We start from the raw sequence: 17,683 nt of genomic DNA on the forward strand, positions 1-17,683 counted from the left end.
AATTCAAATCAACTTTAGATTTTTTTCCCTTTAATTCACTTTCAGTTACAGTCAATTTGATATTGTTGACATTGTTTTTGTGTCAAATTTCCATCTCCGCTATCTGTAAATATTTATTTATTCATATTCTTGGTTACAATATAAAGGTTACAATGGCCACTTCAAAGTCTGTTTACAGATCCGCCCCTCCCCCACACATTCGAACTTGTTGACGCAATCTGCGTCGTGACGTCAGACGTCGTCGTGGTAGCGGCGATGACGACGGGATTCCACAGTGGGACGGGCTGATTCTGCAAATGGCTTCTAGGTGCTATTTGCCGATTTGTTTGTCGTTAATCTTCTCTCCTGCGGCTCGGAAGAAGGCGTACACCCGCTCTGTCTCGCAGGCTGCCCTCAGGTGAGTGAGCCGAGTGCTTTTGGCGCGGGATACGGGTGTTTTTGGCGTGTTTTGAGGCCTTATCTGAGGGGTCCGCCCTCCGCTTGCAACAACAACAACAGTCGCCGACACGGGCCTTGTCTGAGGAGAAATGTCTAAAATCCGTTACATGAGCGGTTAAATACCAGTGCGGTTTAGAGCCTGTTGCTATTAAGATGGTTTGATATAAGCTTGAGCGATGGCAGAGGAAAAAACGCGGCCTTGGCAATGTTACTCAGTTTTTTGTCGGTTAGTCAGTCGGAATTAAACCGCCGCGCGTCTGACTGACAGATCGAGCGCGAGCCCCTTACAACAGTTCATCATGGTAACCAGGTTTACTCTGTTGCTACAACAAAACTGAGATTTCGTGGTATTCACCACGGTTGTTATGAATAAGAAAACGTTCTCTGTAGTATTTGGATGTAAACCATGGTAAAAGTTAAAATATTGATGCATCATTTTGGATTCATTTTTATGACAGTCACAGTGGTGTATAAAGGCAAGATGGGAGCACTTTTGTAGCAATAGCTGCCATGTTTCCAGCATAATAACAGTTAGCATAGTTATTGTTACTACAGTATATGTTCTGGAAGCTTCTTTGCTTTTGGAGGAGATTCTGTAATTATTATGACTCAACAGTTGGAACAATAACTATAATAACCACACTATTTTGGTGGAGACTGTGATTAACAGGACATCATTATAGTAAAGCTAAGTGTTTAAGTTTAAAACACTAGTAATACTTATTTAATAAATTATGATTCTCATCCAAAGATACATTTAGAATATTTTAGACCGTTTTACAACAATAACCCAACCATAGTTTCCATCAGAATACCATAGTTATTAACATGGTTACTGTTCCTAAATTATGGGCAATAAGAGGCTTTCAGAATGAGTGCAAGTTTTATAGCAGCTTTGGTTCTGGTTGTATTTTTCCCATTCATTTTTGCCATAGGGATCTTTAAAAAGTATTCCTTTCAAGAGTTTAAAGCCATGAACCAGACCAACCAGCTACGAGGAGAACACCACATTACAAACTTTAATTTGAAGCAAAAAAGTGTTTGAAATTTTGACAAAAATATTTGAAGTGATAGCTCACCCAAAACAAGTATTTTTTTAGATTTTGACTTCCATAGTATGGAAAAAAAATACTGTGGAAGTCAATGGCTACCATCAACTATTTGGTTACCAGCATTCTTCAAAATATATTTTGTGTGAGAAAGAAACTCATACAAGTTTGGAACAACATTTTTGGATGAACCGCCCCTTTAACAGCTTGAGGGAAAGAACTATAACCCCATGAAGCACTGCGGATGACATTAAAAAACAATGGAGAAATATAAAACTATTGTATTAATGATGTCACTACACTCTCAAACACATCATTCACAGTGTGTATTAACGATCTTTGAGCAAATTTACTGCGCGATCTGAGTGGCTTTTTCTCATTTGCAAAAAATTTTCACTTAGAAAATGTAATGTGAATACAGATGACAAAACACTAACCAAAACCATGAGTTTTGTATTATCATAGTTGGTTAAATGAAGTCAGTGTATGGTCAGTGGAGGTTGGTTAAAGGACACATTAAATGTTATTGCATTCCCCTTATTGCATATTGCATTTTTTTCCAGCAGGGTAGAATAATCGTTATTAATAATCTTGATTATAATTTTAATCAAAATAATCATGATTTTCAGTTTAACCATTATTGTGCAGCCCTAAGTAGACGGGCACTGAAGTGTTTGATGTGATTTGCTGCTAGTGATTTTTTTTTTCACCAACAATTGCAATTGAACATGATTCTTTAAAAAAATATGGTGAAATAACGCAAACTGATGGCTTCAACAAAAGCATATGCCATTGATTACTAACAACCTCAGGTTTTTAAGTTAGCGTTTAAGACCAGCTCCACTATAGAGAAAACAATTGGATTTTCACGCAAGGAGCCCAACTCACGCACTTCCCAGTTACTATAGTTTCACTGCAGTAACTAAAGTGTTTTTCAGGGAATGTGTGGTTTCCTTGGTTTCACTGAAGAGAGGCGTGTGTTGGATTTGTTGTGTTTCTGTCAGATCCGCGTGGTGCTGCTAGATGATCCCTTGGCTCTTCTGCTGTGTTTTGGTGTTGGGTTTCTCATGTGGTTTGAATCTGACTCATGGTGTGACTTTGGAATGAAATGCATCTGGTTTAAAGTCAACTCAACTTGCTGAATGAACACAAATGCCTTGCATCTATACGCAGCAGTAGATAAAACCCCGATGATTTTGTGTTTACACGTCACTGACTGCGTGTCGTGGGCTGATCAATAGTAACCCAAGTGACAGGAGGGCGGGTGGTTTATGAATGGACTCATAATGATAAACATCTGTTCCTGCTGTTTGTTTAGAGCACAGCAAACCCACAAAGTATTTGGGCAGTTATGCCATATTTAAAAAATGCCTTCCATTAGATCAAGTCCCCTGTGCTCAAACCCTGAAGAAGTTTTCTCTTCATTATTTTTGATTTCTCAGTGTCTTTGAATCAACTGGTCTTGTGATGAGTTTTAGTGGATGAATGAAGTCTCCTCTGTTAAACTTGTGTCTTAGCAAAGTATGAACATGTTCTACTAGCGTTTTCATAATGTAAAATCATTGTTTATTCATTCAAACATTTCAAGTGTCCAAATATTTATTGTAACTAGTGTTGTCGATGCGATACCAGAAAAATATAGATTTTTTACAAGTATTCCAGAGAGCCATGTAATAATGATATAAAATGGTTTGTTTTCAGCCAAATTTTATGATAAGAAACCACATCGGATCACAAAAGGTAGTTATTTCAAATTCTCAACTGAAAATATGAAGTGAATTTGGAGTAAAATGTTATTAAATTTGTATTTTGATAGACAACATGTTGATAAATGCTTCTCATTGCATTGCTGTGTGCGTGAACTTGCTGTCAGTTAGAAGAGAGAGAGTTTTGCTGTATCAAAAGTACAAGAAAAAAATATATATAGTTTAGATATTTCAGTATAATTATTCATGTATCAATTTATTTTTTATGTATTCAAGATTTGTTTATTTCCCATCACCTCTGGATCTCCAGAACCACAGCAAATAAAATAATTTAATGAAAGCTAATGTGAGTTTTACATTTAAAAATGTTATCAGATAAAAAGCCTGTTTATCACAAAACAGGGGTACTTAAAGGTACAGGTTGTATGACCTGCCACAAGAGGGTGCACTATCAAAACAATAGCAATCGCTTGGTTTGATGACGCTAAGAAGGAGCGTGGAATGATGGGATTTGTTGTCTTCTACCCAACCGCTGACGGCCGTCAATCAGACGGAAAGATAAATCATGGATTTAATGCGAGTTCAACGATTTGCCCGAGTAGATTACATACAAAGTCAATGCAAAGACACGATCAGACTATGGATCAGACGCGTCCTCATGCGAGTCTAGAGACGCGATTTGGCGTGTATGCCCCCATAATACTAATCTTATTGATCGTTATAATAGCATACGTTTTCTGTAGAGATACAAATCAAAACAACTCACCTCTCGAGTAAAACACATGTGAGATCTGCATATCTTTCTAGTTGAACTTTGTTCAGGGCTCCAAACAAAAAAATCCACTTGGGAGCCATTGGCTCCTATAAGAAAAAAACTTAGGTGCCAAATGATTTTTTTAGATGCCACAGAATAAACATGTTTTATGTGTTTTCTTTAAATTATTTATTTTACATTTTAACTTTTTATTCATACAGACGTGTTTATGTCTCATCTTTTCTTGACTTTATCAGCATTTTAATCCATCTTGTATAGGGCTGGGTACCGAACTTCGATGCCTTCATGGTATCGAACGAAAAACTTTGATACTATGAGTATCGAAAAATTATTTATCTTTCGGTGCCAAATTTCGCCAGCCCTAATCTTGTAGATGACCTGGGAATGAAGGTTCACTTAAAGTGGGAGCTAAATGTCTTTTCCAACTTGAAATATACAGTCATGCGTTGTTTATTACACAAAATCTGTTTCAATATCATGGACCATAAGCATCACTTGGCCACTGAGTATAGTTTGGGGTCCTCCTCAATGCATCCTGTAAATGTTGTCATACTCTCTTAAAAATAAAGGTGCTTCATGATACCATAGAAGAACCTTTTTTTCCTGTCCAAATGGTTTCATAAAGAACCTTTAACATTTGAAGACAATAACAGATTATGAAAAGGTCAGAAAGAGATTGTTCTTCAAAGAGCCTTTGACTGAATGGTTCTTTGTGGAACCAAAATTGTTCTGTGAAGAACCTTTTAAGCTCCTTTATTTTTAAGAGTGCATGTCTTTCACACTTTCAGTCTGTTTTTCTTAATTAGTAAAATACAATTTTATAGGAGGAGTTGAATAATGTAGACAACAGGTTAAGTAAAAATATAAAAATTCAATAGCTCATAAATATAGCAAAATGCTCCTCTTTATAGTTATTTTTCTAGCTGACTGATGATGGACACCAAAAGGTTACTGAGGTTAATATTACGTAGCAATGTTAACAAGCTTTACACGTTTTCCCCAGTTTGAAAGTTTTGTACTGTAGAATCTCTTATAAATAGCCTACCTTTTGATGTTAATTCATGTTCATTATGTACTCAAGAGCAAGGTATGATAGGTTCACGTGCTGCTTGAACTGAGGCACGTTCACATGTCGCGTCTTTTGTGCGCTCAAGTTCGTTATTTCAAATGTAGGCGCGCGGTATGCGTGCGTGCTCATAATGGAAGCGACGCGCTCGTTTTTTTCCAGGCTTGCCTGCACCGCATCGAGTTAAAAACATCTCAACTTTTCAGAATCCCGCAAACGCACACCGCAGGTCATGTGACAAAAACCAACCAATCAGCTTCATCCTTTCCAGTACCAAAGTTAAAAGATCAGCCAAGATGAAGGAACAGCTGATCATAGTTGTATATGGATAGCCATTTTTAAATAAATGTAGTAACAGAGCTACTGCAAGTGATTTTTAGTGCTGCAAATCCATTTATCCTTTGCTGAAATTTACGCGTCTTCATGGAGAGAGCAGGTCATGGTTGCTTAGCAAAGGCAGACGCCTCAGGAGCGCAAGTGCCCGAGCGCTTTGAAAAGGAGAAAGCGGCAAGCCTAGCGTTTTTAGTCGCGATATGTGAACGGCCCCTTAAAGAGCACCAAAACTGTATTTATTGTTTGAATTTTGATATGAATTTGGAATAATTTTAAAGCTGATACTTTGTAAATTAAATAGTAACAAAGCACAAAGCGATTACTGGATGGCAAGTACACTTCAAATAATGAAGTTCATGCATTAACAGAACACAGCATGGACTAAGATCTTGTTAAGAAGAAGCCTGTTTATAAACGAGAACGGTTAACAACATTGCCAATATCCACACTGATGACAGCTTTACTTGTTGTAGTTTGTTCAAGTTATGAACGAAATAGTTGCTGTTTTTCTGCACTTTCTCTTCAAGTCTCCATCATTTCTCTCTCTCGCGCGTGTATCAGGTGTGTGTCAGCGCTGCTGCGTGGCAGATGAGGACTGTTTAAAACTCTTTTTCCCACTAAAACTTCGATGCGCGAACATAACAAAATATGGGTTATATGTTGGTGTTGTAAAAATGAAACTGAATCGTGGTGTTTTAGAAATAGAGCACACAATGTTTGACCTTCAGGACAGTAATAGTGACATCTGAGATGGACAGAAAAAACACTGAATGATTCTTCTGTCTACCTGCAGTCAGTTGACCTCAATGAAATGGGAGTTTCTGACTACCCAATACAGATATGAGGCCTGTCATGTGAAATAAGGAGAACCTTCTACCTGAAAGAATGCTTTTGGATCTGGTATGGAAATGGTGTGGCACTGCATAAAACTACTTTTGCATGTTGAACAGTTTTCATTTACCACATTGCACTGTCATTTATTGAGGTCATGAGACTGCAGTACAGTTACAATACACTAAAATGGCCAATCAGATTGAACACCGACTCCTCAGCTGTAGTAAACATGAGTGTTTTCTTGCTAGAGATATGTTTTATCAGTAGGTTCCAGATGGCGCGAGTGTGGCCTTCACTTGAAGCATGTGCTTGATCGTTTTTGCATAGAGACACTGTTGCCCTCTGGCCATGAACCAACTGAACTTACTCACATATGACTCTCGGGAGACTCAGGGTCACTGAATTTTAGTATTTGACAACTTGGGTTTTGTTATCTTCTCTGAAATTGTGTCATCTCATTCCTTATGCATCTTTAGTTAGCACTTAGCAGAGCTTCACAGATAACTTTCATTGGAAGAAAAATACAAACCGGTTAGTTTTGAGAGTTGGTTCAGTACCAAAGAAGAGAGAAACCAATGATACAGTGTTTCTCATTTGATATTTTAGATGTGTAAATTGTCCTTATTACAGAATGTTCCTTGTTTTCTTCCAAGCAAGTTTTAATTTTACAGTTTATTGAATTAAAAACTTGTGTCATTTAGTCCTAGTTAATAACTGTAGTTTTGAGATCAACCATATTCTAGTGCTCTGTCACCAATTAACTGAGGAGTATGATGACACTTGAGATGAATGGCTCTGTACATAGTGGCCTCTTTTCATAAAGCTCGACCCAGCCATTAGGATTGGGCCGATTGATGATGCCATCATCCATCGCAGATGGATGACAGACGTCACGATGTTGAGCCGGCATCGTGATCCCCCCCCAGCAATCCGCTGCATCCCAATTCCAGGTTCAGAAAATAAATTAAGTGTACTACAGAACCCCTAAAGCAGGGGTTGGCAAGTAAGTTTGGTATCGGGCCAAAAAAATAATAATTGCCACTAGACAGAACATAGTCAAAGGATCATTTGCAAAATTAATTGATGAAAAATGCATCTAGAATTGCCCGTGACAGACTGTTACAGTGCCTTGTGTAACTGGTAGTGAGCTGTCTGTGTTAAATCCTGTATGAGGACAGTCATTAACAAATAGCCACATTTGTGTGGCGTTGTCCTGCATAGTATGTGAGCAGAGTGAAGAGTCAATAAAAGTACGTTTTCGTCAGTTATTTTCCCTACAGATGGATGCATTTCTTACAGATTTCTGCTCATTCGAAATCAGATACAGACGAAATAGCACTAAGATTACATTTGTTTGAATGCATTATTGAGAGAGCGATTGCGTGTTATAGTATAAATCATGCTTTCAACTGAAAATATCCAGTATCTAGGAGGAACAAACAAATTCATTGAGAACTGTAACCTCCCGCTCATGTCCATTGGTCGTCATCATAGCCTTCACATTCTTTCTGATTTGAGTGATCCATCTCGATCAAGCTAGCTAAATATGCTTAATGTGAATTCTTACTAAATATGCAGTAATATTACGGGTCGTTGGCATGAATGGCACTTGTGATGGAGCGGTGGTGGAGCACTCTTGGAGCGAGTGAAAACCATGGCACTTCACTTTTAAAAAATCTGCTCCTTGCTCCAAATCAAAATCACACAACTCTGCTCACGTACTCTGATTGTGAGTAACTTGCTGTCATGACAGATCTATTTAAGAACCAGCCGCTATCAAAATAATCTGGCTGTAGGCGTGGGCCAGATATTATTGCTGGCAGGCCAGTTTTGGTCCGCAGACCACCTATTGCCGACCTCTGCCCTTTAGGGAATAAATAGCATACGAGATGGGAGGATAATAAAAATGAAGGTCTGGAATTCATGGCAGCTTTCATTGGCCAAGGCCGTTTGACTGACATGTCAAACAACCAATCACAGTTCGTTTTGTTCAGCGTTACATTTCGAGGCGTGGAAATGTTGCCACAATAACAAACCAGTGTGTAAACCTCTCAGACAACTTTTAAAGATTTCATCCCGCGAACTTTAAATATTTCACGTACTTTTGAAAATCCAGTTTTTAGTTGATCCTGATAAGTGTTTTTTCGTCACAGTTGTAAACACGATGGCTTTCTTCTTTCGTGAGCGGGTTTGGCACCACAGTATTTTTGTTTTCAGGCAGAACGTTAAAGAACGTGACACACACATCTCATGGAAATCCTGTAGAAATCAAACAATCCGGTGACAACTTCGACACGTCTGAGGCTGAGTCTACTGATGTGCAGGGCATTGGAACTGCTCTTGAATGCGTGCTCTCATTTATCTTTCACTTTCGAGATTCATGATCATGCTAACTCTACACTACAGAGCTACACCTTTTACAAGCTAAGATATTTCTCCGTGGTGCTTAGAGCCGGTCGATTTTCCCGAATTTATTGATTAATTACAATTTGTTTAGCCATGATTTTATTTCTAGAAATTAAGGAATTGCAATTTAGAAATATCACCAAATGTTAGAATTAGACAATATGCCTGTGATAACAGTAAAGAGAAAAGAACGATCGGGTATTGTTTGAATTTTATCAATTCCGATTCTACTTATCGATTCTTATTTTTATTTTATTTTCTTTCCAATAAAAGTTTTGGTTCTCTCAATTCTGAAGAAAAAACAGTAGACCACTAAACAAAATCACATGTAATGCAAGCAAGGTCCTGGCAGATTGCTAGGTCCAGTCCTCACAGATAAATACAAATAAAAAGCGCATAGGAATCGATAGGCGGAATCTAAATTTTAATTTGACAAGTATGCGATACCTGACCTTGAGTTATACGATTTTTGGAATCTGAAACTATTTTCAATTCCCAACTCTAATGTCGCCACACGTGGTGATCTGCTCAAGTTTGACACGCTCTGTGAAGGACCATAAATTTAGTGCTAGGCATCATTCAGTGGAATAGGTAAAACATGCAAGGAGATAGGAGTGAACTTCATTTAGCTTGAGTGCCTTGTTTTAAGAATGGTGTTTCATGCATGAGACACTGCAAAAGAAGTGAGCGCAACAGTCAACCACATCCATGTTTGCACAGAAAAAACTATGGAAAAGCAGCTTAATCGACCAACCTGTAAAGAACTACAACTGTATGTCTGATATTTCATGTTTGCATCATGGTGACAGGCTGAAAGCTGCTGCTGTTTTTAAAGAACCTTTATAGCTAATAAAAGTCTACTGGTGTTATACCATCAGTCATTTTGAATTTGAATTACCTTGACTTTTCTTTGAGATTTTCAAAAATAATTTCTTGTATTATTTATGAAACACAATATGCATAAGACAATTTTGTACACTATGTACTTGCAGTTTTTGTGTATTTTCTGCAAAGATATTTAACAAGTGATTTGTTTAACATTTACATCATGTTCATTTGTGCTGCACTTGGAATGTAATTTTCTTTTACTAGAGGGTTAATAGAGAAAAAGAAACTTGAATCATGTTGTCGTTACATTCTCAAGTTGACTAGTTACAAATCTGTAAAAAAAAAAATAAATAAAACGTTATTTGTTTTCTGTGCCTTTCTGCATACGGATACATGCTTCGGGTTCCCCTAACCACGCCCACCAGTATCATCATCCATCACAATTTTTTACTGTAGACATCATCTGATGCCGGTATGGTAGACATCACCCAATCCTACCAAACATATGCATCAGTGTTTTGATTTCACCACACATGCATTCCTGAACGGCTGTGCCTGACTTTGCCCACAGAGTGCCATCAGCACCAGGACAGCTATATTTACTAAGTGTGAAAAGCAGTATTGTCAGAGATGTTATGCAATGTTTGGAAGGGAAAGTGATGGCTTAAAAAACTGTGGTCTCATTTTGTTCTCCTCTCTCTCCACAGGTTTCAATGTCATAATACTGAGTGACGCCAGCAGTGTGGGATCATCCTAAACAAACCTCACCTTATTGCTTTTAGGAGTTTGGTAAGATCTAAGTACATTTGTGTTAATTATAATTAGGACTAGCAGTATATTTTTTGCATTTTTCCAGTTTAATATGCATTTCGAAATTTATGTATTTACACTGCAATAAAGTGTGTTTTCCAAGCTGTTTATCTGTAAATGACCACAAGAAAGAATAATAATTAGCCTAATCCCATTCTTTAATATTCAACACCATAAATTGTATATATATATATATATATATATATGTGTGTGTGTGTGTGTGTGTGTGTGTGTGTGTGTGTGTGTGTGTGTGTGTGTGTGTGTGTGTGTGTGTGTAAATTACCTATGTGAAAAAAATTACCCACATTAATGCATGAAAATGCGATATGGAGACATTGAGCATTTCATGAAGTTTTAAACTAATTAAGAAACTAATTATATGACATTGTTATTTAGGAATGTAGTTGGCTAATTAAAAGTAAATTCAAATCATTATGATATTATTCACAGTATTTTAAATTGCCTGCGATTAAATTGTAAATATTTCCTGAATTATCTAAACCTAATTTTAATGAAATGGAGAGTTTTGACAATTGCTAGTTGTTTCTTCTTTAAATCTTTTTTTGTTTCTTCATACAGCCTGACGACTGCAAGAGAGAGTGAACGAGTTGTAGAAGACACAACAGTGTTGCACCCGCACTCCTTCACCGGGGCTATGGTAAACAAACACCTCCCAAATCTCTGGCTGAATCCCAAATTGCCCCCTATACCCTCATTCACTGTTCCCTACATTAGGCCACTAATGCAGTTCATCTCAAAACGAGTGAGTCAGTTCAGACACTGAGTGCAGAAGGACTGCCGCTTTTGCATGGTTTGTGTTTGCTGTTTAATAATCATTTGAAACTGGCAAATTGACAGCTACTGTAGTTTGATTAAAGGATTGTCTTTGTCATGGAAATTATGTTTAAAACCTAATTAAACAGTTCAATTCTCAATTTACTATGAATTTATAACTGTATTGCATTAAGGTTAAAAAACAGTTTCACTGTATGCACTTTGTAAAATGAATGGATGGATGATTCATTTGCGGGCGCCTTCTTTTGGCGAGACGCATTGCCACATGACTCTCACAGTGCATTATGGGTATTCTCTAGCCATTGTGCATACATCAGTTGTACACTTGTTTTTTTTGTGCATTCTGGGATTGAATGAGTGAACTGGATAATGTCCATTAAGGGTGCTTTCACACTAGCACTTCAAATCCATACATTTGGATGATGTGAACGCTGTCTTCTGAACTTGGGTGCACAATGCACTCCAGTGGGGAGCAATGGAAGTCAGGTTCAGACCAGGCAATCCAACCAATCCTTGTATTTAGGACATCACTAAAAATGGCTGTCCCCAAACAGTGCCACATTTAAGGGTATGGGGGCAGTTCCGGACACAGGGTCTCTCCTTCCTGCACATGACTCCCAGGCATACGTTTAAATGCTGAATCGGAAACTGTTCATTGATTTCTCAGGCTTTTAATCAGCTGAAATGAACATTGCTCAGACAGAGTCAAAGTCCCGTCCTGACTGCTGTCTCAGCGCTGATCAATGCCCTCTTTAGACAGACGGATAGGATGAATGGATACATGTGTGCTAGTGTCATCAGTGACCGCTGCATTATAAAATCGCTCCGGCTCCAAATTCTGATGGGATGAAATGCGTTCACAACTGTGAGATGCATCTAGATCCACCATCTGTAACTAGCAATTAATTTCTATAGTACTACGCCTTCTACTAGGAAACTGCCTTGCAGTCTTTAATATGAATGAATGAACTATTAATGCTTTTACTTATTTATTGTATCATTTTTATTATCCTGAATTACAGTGATTTTACCATGGTTAAGGGACTCTGCTTAGTCTCTAAGGGACTCTGCTTGAAGTCATAACTAAAAACACCCCTAACTCGAGGTAAAAACACTGTAACCTAAGCTTTATTGCGAACCTTTCATTTCAAAGGGCTATAACAGAAGCAGCATTTACTGTGGCATTTGTTTTGAGTCTGTCTATGTCTGTGTTCAGTGAAGTGTACCTCATTTTCTTGTTTGCTGAAGTGTCTGCGGACAGTTTAGCCAATGCCTCCGGTCTATGCGCGAATGCTGATGGATGTGTTTGTTTACACGTTCCTAATGAGTTATGCACATTATTGTATGTTTGCTATTCTGCCCGTCTGTGCCCTGTAATTCTCTGTCTGCTTCTGTGCCTGTGCCCACAATGGGCCGCCCCGCGCTCAGCCCTCTAGTGTGTTTACTGAGCCGTGCTGATGGCCATTGTCAGCGCTACACACAGACAGTCATGCTGCTGATCCAGCAAACACACACACACACACACATATGCAACCTGACAAATTTATGGACCCTCGCTAACAACTTATTATACCAGTCAAATCGAATTATCCTTTTTCTCTACAGACAGAAAATTTGTTAGTTAATACACAACCAGATAGATAGTTTAGTTAGTTTATACACAAACACAACACCTCCTTGCATATATCATCCAGTACACTCTTTGTATGGCACAACCATAGCAGTCTGTCTTGAGGACTCTGGTGTTTGAGCTAGACAACATGGCGACACAGCTGCCCTCTCTCACAGAGTCTCTCCTATTTGTGGAAACCGAATCCAAACACTCTCTGCCAATCTGAACTCTCAAGGCCACTGCGGGCCGCAGCCTCTCATTCCTGCATACAGAAGTGAATGGAATGATTATGCCTTACACACTGCTGCTCTGAGTCCTGAAGCTCCTCATACAGATTGTGTTGAAGGCATGGCACAACTTTTGCCAGTGAAAAGGAAATGGAAATAAGAGCGTGTTGAGTTTTAAGGATGCAGTTTAGTACATAATTCCCATATGGTCACTTGTTTACTATTATTCTGATTTAGTAGATGTGTCAAAACCTTTCACTTGGATTGCATGTGCAGCATATGGCACATATAGCATCTGTAGCTGGTGTCTGTGTGAGTTGTAGTAGTGGACGTGAGTTACTATAACCCAGTGCCCTTATATAGCAGAAGTGATTTCAGAGCAGGATGTTCTGGCAGTCGGTTCCTGTACTAATAAAATGATTTGCTGCTCTGAAACCCAGCCAAAATGGTATTGGTTAAAGCAATTCTTTGACCACTCTGTCCCTAGTTTAACTGAATCACTCATTTAATCGGAGGTTTAGTCATGGACAATGTTTTATCTGTACAACAGTTTGGCTTTTGGCCCCTGGGAGTGATAAAACTGGAAAAGTTTTAACTTGTGATGTCAAATGTTTGGCCTTTGATAAAGAGCCTCTCACACTCTTCTATTAATTCAGCTGAACATAAATCATGTGATGTGTTGTGAATAATGACATTTTGTTTTTTAACATTTGCATTTTATGTTCGTGACGAAAGCACATTTCCCTGCCAAATTCTATGCGTGTAGCCTAGTTGTTTTTACTATTTTTAGTCACATTATTCTTGATTGTAATTGTCAACCGAGTATAATACTGTGCATTTCTTATCCATATTCTGTTTGACAGGAGGAGGAGGGGCAGCAGAGTCTGGAGTGCATCCAGGCCAATCAGATCTTCCCTCGCAAGCCCCCTGTCCTGGACGATGATGATCTTCAGGTAAGCGGGGATCAACTCCACCCAGATTAATGTTGTTCATTAGGATCTAGCGGTACCATTAATGTAGGTATTATTTGATTCCGACCAAGAGGGAACATTTGTGGTCTGTTTTAAAAACCACTGTACTGTTTACATGGGTATCACATGCATGCTGATGTGTAGTCTGTCACAAACAGTAGGCAACAAAATTATTGTTTTGGTCGAAATCTAAGGCTGCATCACTTAAAATGCATTGCAACCGACACAATGAACATTTTCTTTCAGGATGATAAGTAAGTGTGTGACACATGACTGACTGTTAACAGAGATGCTCATTTCAAGTTAATGCTGTAGAATGTGAGGCAGCTTTAGGTTTTAAAACCAACACCTCATACTACCATCAGCAAATACTTGTATTGGTCTAATAATAATTTAGTTGGATCTGTTGTAGGTGCCCTACCCAGAGCTGCATGGAGAGTATACAAAGTTTGTGGGGAGGGCGGAGGATGCCATCATCGCCATGTCCAGCTACCGCCTGCACATCAAGTTCAAGGAGTCGGTTGTTAATGTGAGTGTGTGTTTTTTAACACAACTATGCTTTTTTATTACCTGCTCAAGCTACTCAAAATGGGTTTTTGAATTGATTTCAGTCTGTATTTAAGGATACGAGTCAAAGCCAAAGTTTGTACATATGTATAAGCTCTTTGTCCGATGCAAACTATACTTAAACCTACTTTGAACAGTTTACATGTCTCAGCAGTTGAAGTTGAATGAAGAGATCTCCTGTACTGAAACCCAGCATTTTTCACATGCAACTCAGTTCTTTTTTGTTTGTTTTCACAATAGAATAACAAAAAAATAAATTAAAAAATAGATATTTTCAACTTTTTATCTCACAAATCTGATTTATTTTCTCACAATTCAGAGTTTATATCTCATAATTCCTTTTTTTTGTATGTGATATAAACTCAGAATTGTGAAATGTTAGCATGCAGTTGCCTTTTTATTCATTTTATTTACTTTTTATTCATTAACGGAATCCAAATGAACTGAGTCATGGGAAAAGTTATAATTGCAAGATGTAAATTTAGAATTTTGAGGAAAAAAGTCAGAATTGTGAGATGTTAAAAAGTTACTTTGTACATATCATTTTATATATTTTTTTTCTTCACGGAAAAAAGCTTCTATAATTTTGTATATGACAGTTTGAACGGCACATATCACACAGAATTTGCTCACTTCTGCTCAGGGCCGATTTAGTTTGTGCAAGGTTTTTGCATATTTTTTGAAAAGTAACTTTAATTAATTTTTTTTACCTTCAGCTCAGAAATTGTTCAGTGAAACTGGATTGTGTTCTGTTGTGCCATAGTGTATGTGTGATGGACAGCCAGTCCAGTGGTCACTCAAAGACTCTTTTATATGGTGCATGACATGCTGCTAAATTTAGAGCCCACCAATGATGTGAAGTGTATTTAGGGACAGTGGGCCACAGTTACATCAGGTGCTCTGACACTGGCCAGTGGCTGCTGTTATCCTGTGTGTGTGTGAGCCTGTTGCCATGGTTGCAGTGGCTTTTTGATTGGGATTGTCCACCCCCGTGCTATCAACATGGCGCTATTAAAAACATTCTGGTTACAAACTAATAATCTGCTCTATTATACCCCTCTATCTCTCATAGTCCAGCAGTCACGATCTAGAAACCATTCAAGTGGAGCACACAGAGCTGCCTCTTTCGGAACTGTTGGAATGAGAGCAAGAGGAGTGAAGGAATATTCTGGGCTAAATGCAGAATATTAACTGGCATACTGTCAAAAGCTTACAGTAATGCACTTACAGTGGAATTTATCCCACAAATGCATGCTGCAATTCACTATTACAAGGAACAAAATGAATATATATTATACATGGTTTTGTAAGCTCATCATACTTTACATAAATGCGCACATCCTGTGAGAGCACTCATTTAATGCACAGGTAGATGTGCAGCCATTTGCACTTTGCATGGAAAATATTTGTGACCCTGGATCACAAAACCAGTCTTAAGTCTCTGGGGTATATTTTTAGCAATAGCCAAAAAAAACAAACATTGTATGGGTCAAAATTATTGATTTTTCTTTTATGCCAAAAATCATTAGGATATTAAGTAAAGATCATGTTCCATGAAGATATTTAGTAAATTTCCAACTGTAAATACATAAAAATTTAACTTTTGATTAGTAATATGCATTGCTAAGAACTTAATTTGAACAACTTCAAAGGTGATTTTCTATTTAGTGTTTAGACTTTTTTTGCACCCTTGGATTCCAGATTTTCTAATTGTTTCGTCTCGACCAAATATTGTCAGATCTCAATAAACCATACATTAATGGAAAGCTCATTTATTCAGCTTTCAGATGTGTATAAATCTCAATTTCGAAAAATTGACACTTAAGACTGGTTTTGTGGTCCAGGGTCACAAATAAGAACGCGTTATTGCACCTTAAATGACATTTGTAATTTATTTTTCAGTGTTTATTGACTGTTTCAGTTACACCAAGAAGTCGTAAAGATTAGTAACACTTACGGTGTGGTTAAATCCTGTGTCAGAGACTTAAGGTCTATAGAAGAGAATTTCTGCCTCAGAGACTTTTATAAAGCAAAAACAGCTCAAAATCAACCAGTTTTCTCCCACAGTTAAAAAAAGCGTATACCTACATCCATAAACACCTCTGTTAAAAGCTCAGAAAATTAAGTTTAGCGTTTCATGGCTCTTTAAAGTGCTTATGACTAATTAATGGTGTAATTTATGTGCCACTAATATAATTGCAATCATTTTTCTCAAACACTCCACCCTGAACAAAAACCGGTTTGCATCAGAGTCCGGATCTCTGTTGAAGTTTATTTTGCAATAATGACTGGCTGGCTGTACATTATCGCTTAATTGTTTTCCATTCTGGACGCCTTTTTGCTCCGCTTTTATTGTAAGTGCATTGTAAACTGATAGACAAAATAATTCTCAAAATGACAGATACTGTTAAGAGTTCATGTGATCGGGCAGCTGGGTTTGTTTGTGGCTGGTGGGTGATCAGTGCTGATTCATCAGTTGATATCTGTGACAGTCACTTATTCACCAGAGTAAATGAGTGTGACGCTCTCTGTGTGCCTGTGAAAGAAGGGAGTGTGTTGTGCGTGAGAGAGATGAGAGAGTGATGTGACTATAGGCCAGCTATTGAGGCAACAAAGCTGTCGTAAGAGCAAGTGTACAAGTGTAGGGCTGGAAATGGAGAAAAACAAGAGGAAGGAGGTTGAGATAACATCAAGTGTGACTGCTAAAGTGTCATTTTTTTATGGTATTTTGAGTTGCACAAATTGAAATTGCATAACAGAATGCAGAAGTCTGACACGTTTTTTTAAAGTTGGTTATGGATGTGTAATAACTGAAATGTTGCTTATTTTGAAGTCTGATAGAAATTGCCTTTAAATGTTTTGTTGAAGACAGTGAAACTACAAGGATGTGATTTTTCACTTTGTATATGCATGTCCTTATTTTCTGACCTAAGAAATAAAATGAATGAAGTTGCAAATTTGGCGTAAACAATTACTAAACAAAATATAGCATTTTCAAATACATTTCTTTCATGCATGGGGCAACTCATGATTTGGTATTTTCAGCAGCTCGGAGCGCTTTTTTCAAAGTAAATTCTGCTCCACACAAACATCCACTGGTCACTGTCTAGTGTGCTTTGTTTTCAAGTGCGCAACTCATGACATTAGCTGTTCTCCTGCTGGTGGCCAGTTATAAAACAGCGTGACATTGCTGCGGGTGCCACCTTCTGGATTGGGGGTGAATTGCCTGTTTGTTGTAAGTCTTCGTGCACCAAACCGAGATGTCT

At 38.0% G+C, this 17,683-nt stretch overlaps 1 protein-coding gene across 6 annotated transcripts in view; it reads left to right on the top strand.

Moving 5' to 3' along the window:
* The first annotated feature begins 224 nt into the window (after positions 1 to 224).
* LOC113052728 (myotubularin-related protein 3-like) overlaps positions 225 to 17,683 on the top strand; it is a 38,444-nt gene continuing 20,985 nt past the window's right edge. For all 6 annotated transcript variants that reach the window (XR_003277107.1, XM_026217143.1, XM_026217146.1 and 3 more), the window contains exons 1-5: positions 225 to 397; positions 10,143 to 10,224; positions 10,825 to 10,903; positions 13,743 to 13,832; positions 14,263 to 14,379. Coding sequence is in view for 5 of the 6 variants with exons in the window: in XM_026217143.1 (XP_026072928.1) it covers positions 10,901 to 10,903; positions 13,743 to 13,832; positions 14,263 to 14,379 (210 nt within the window). In the remaining variant the exon portion in view is untranslated. The remainder of the gene's footprint in view (positions 398 to 10,142; positions 10,225 to 10,824; positions 10,904 to 13,742; positions 13,833 to 14,262; positions 14,380 to 17,683) is intronic.

Source organism: Carassius auratus, chromosome 33 (assembly GCF_003368295.1).
Source record: "Carassius auratus strain Wakin chromosome 33, ASM336829v1, whole genome shotgun sequence".
Lineage (NCBI taxonomy): Eukaryota > Metazoa > Chordata > Actinopteri > Cypriniformes > Cyprinidae > Carassius > Carassius auratus.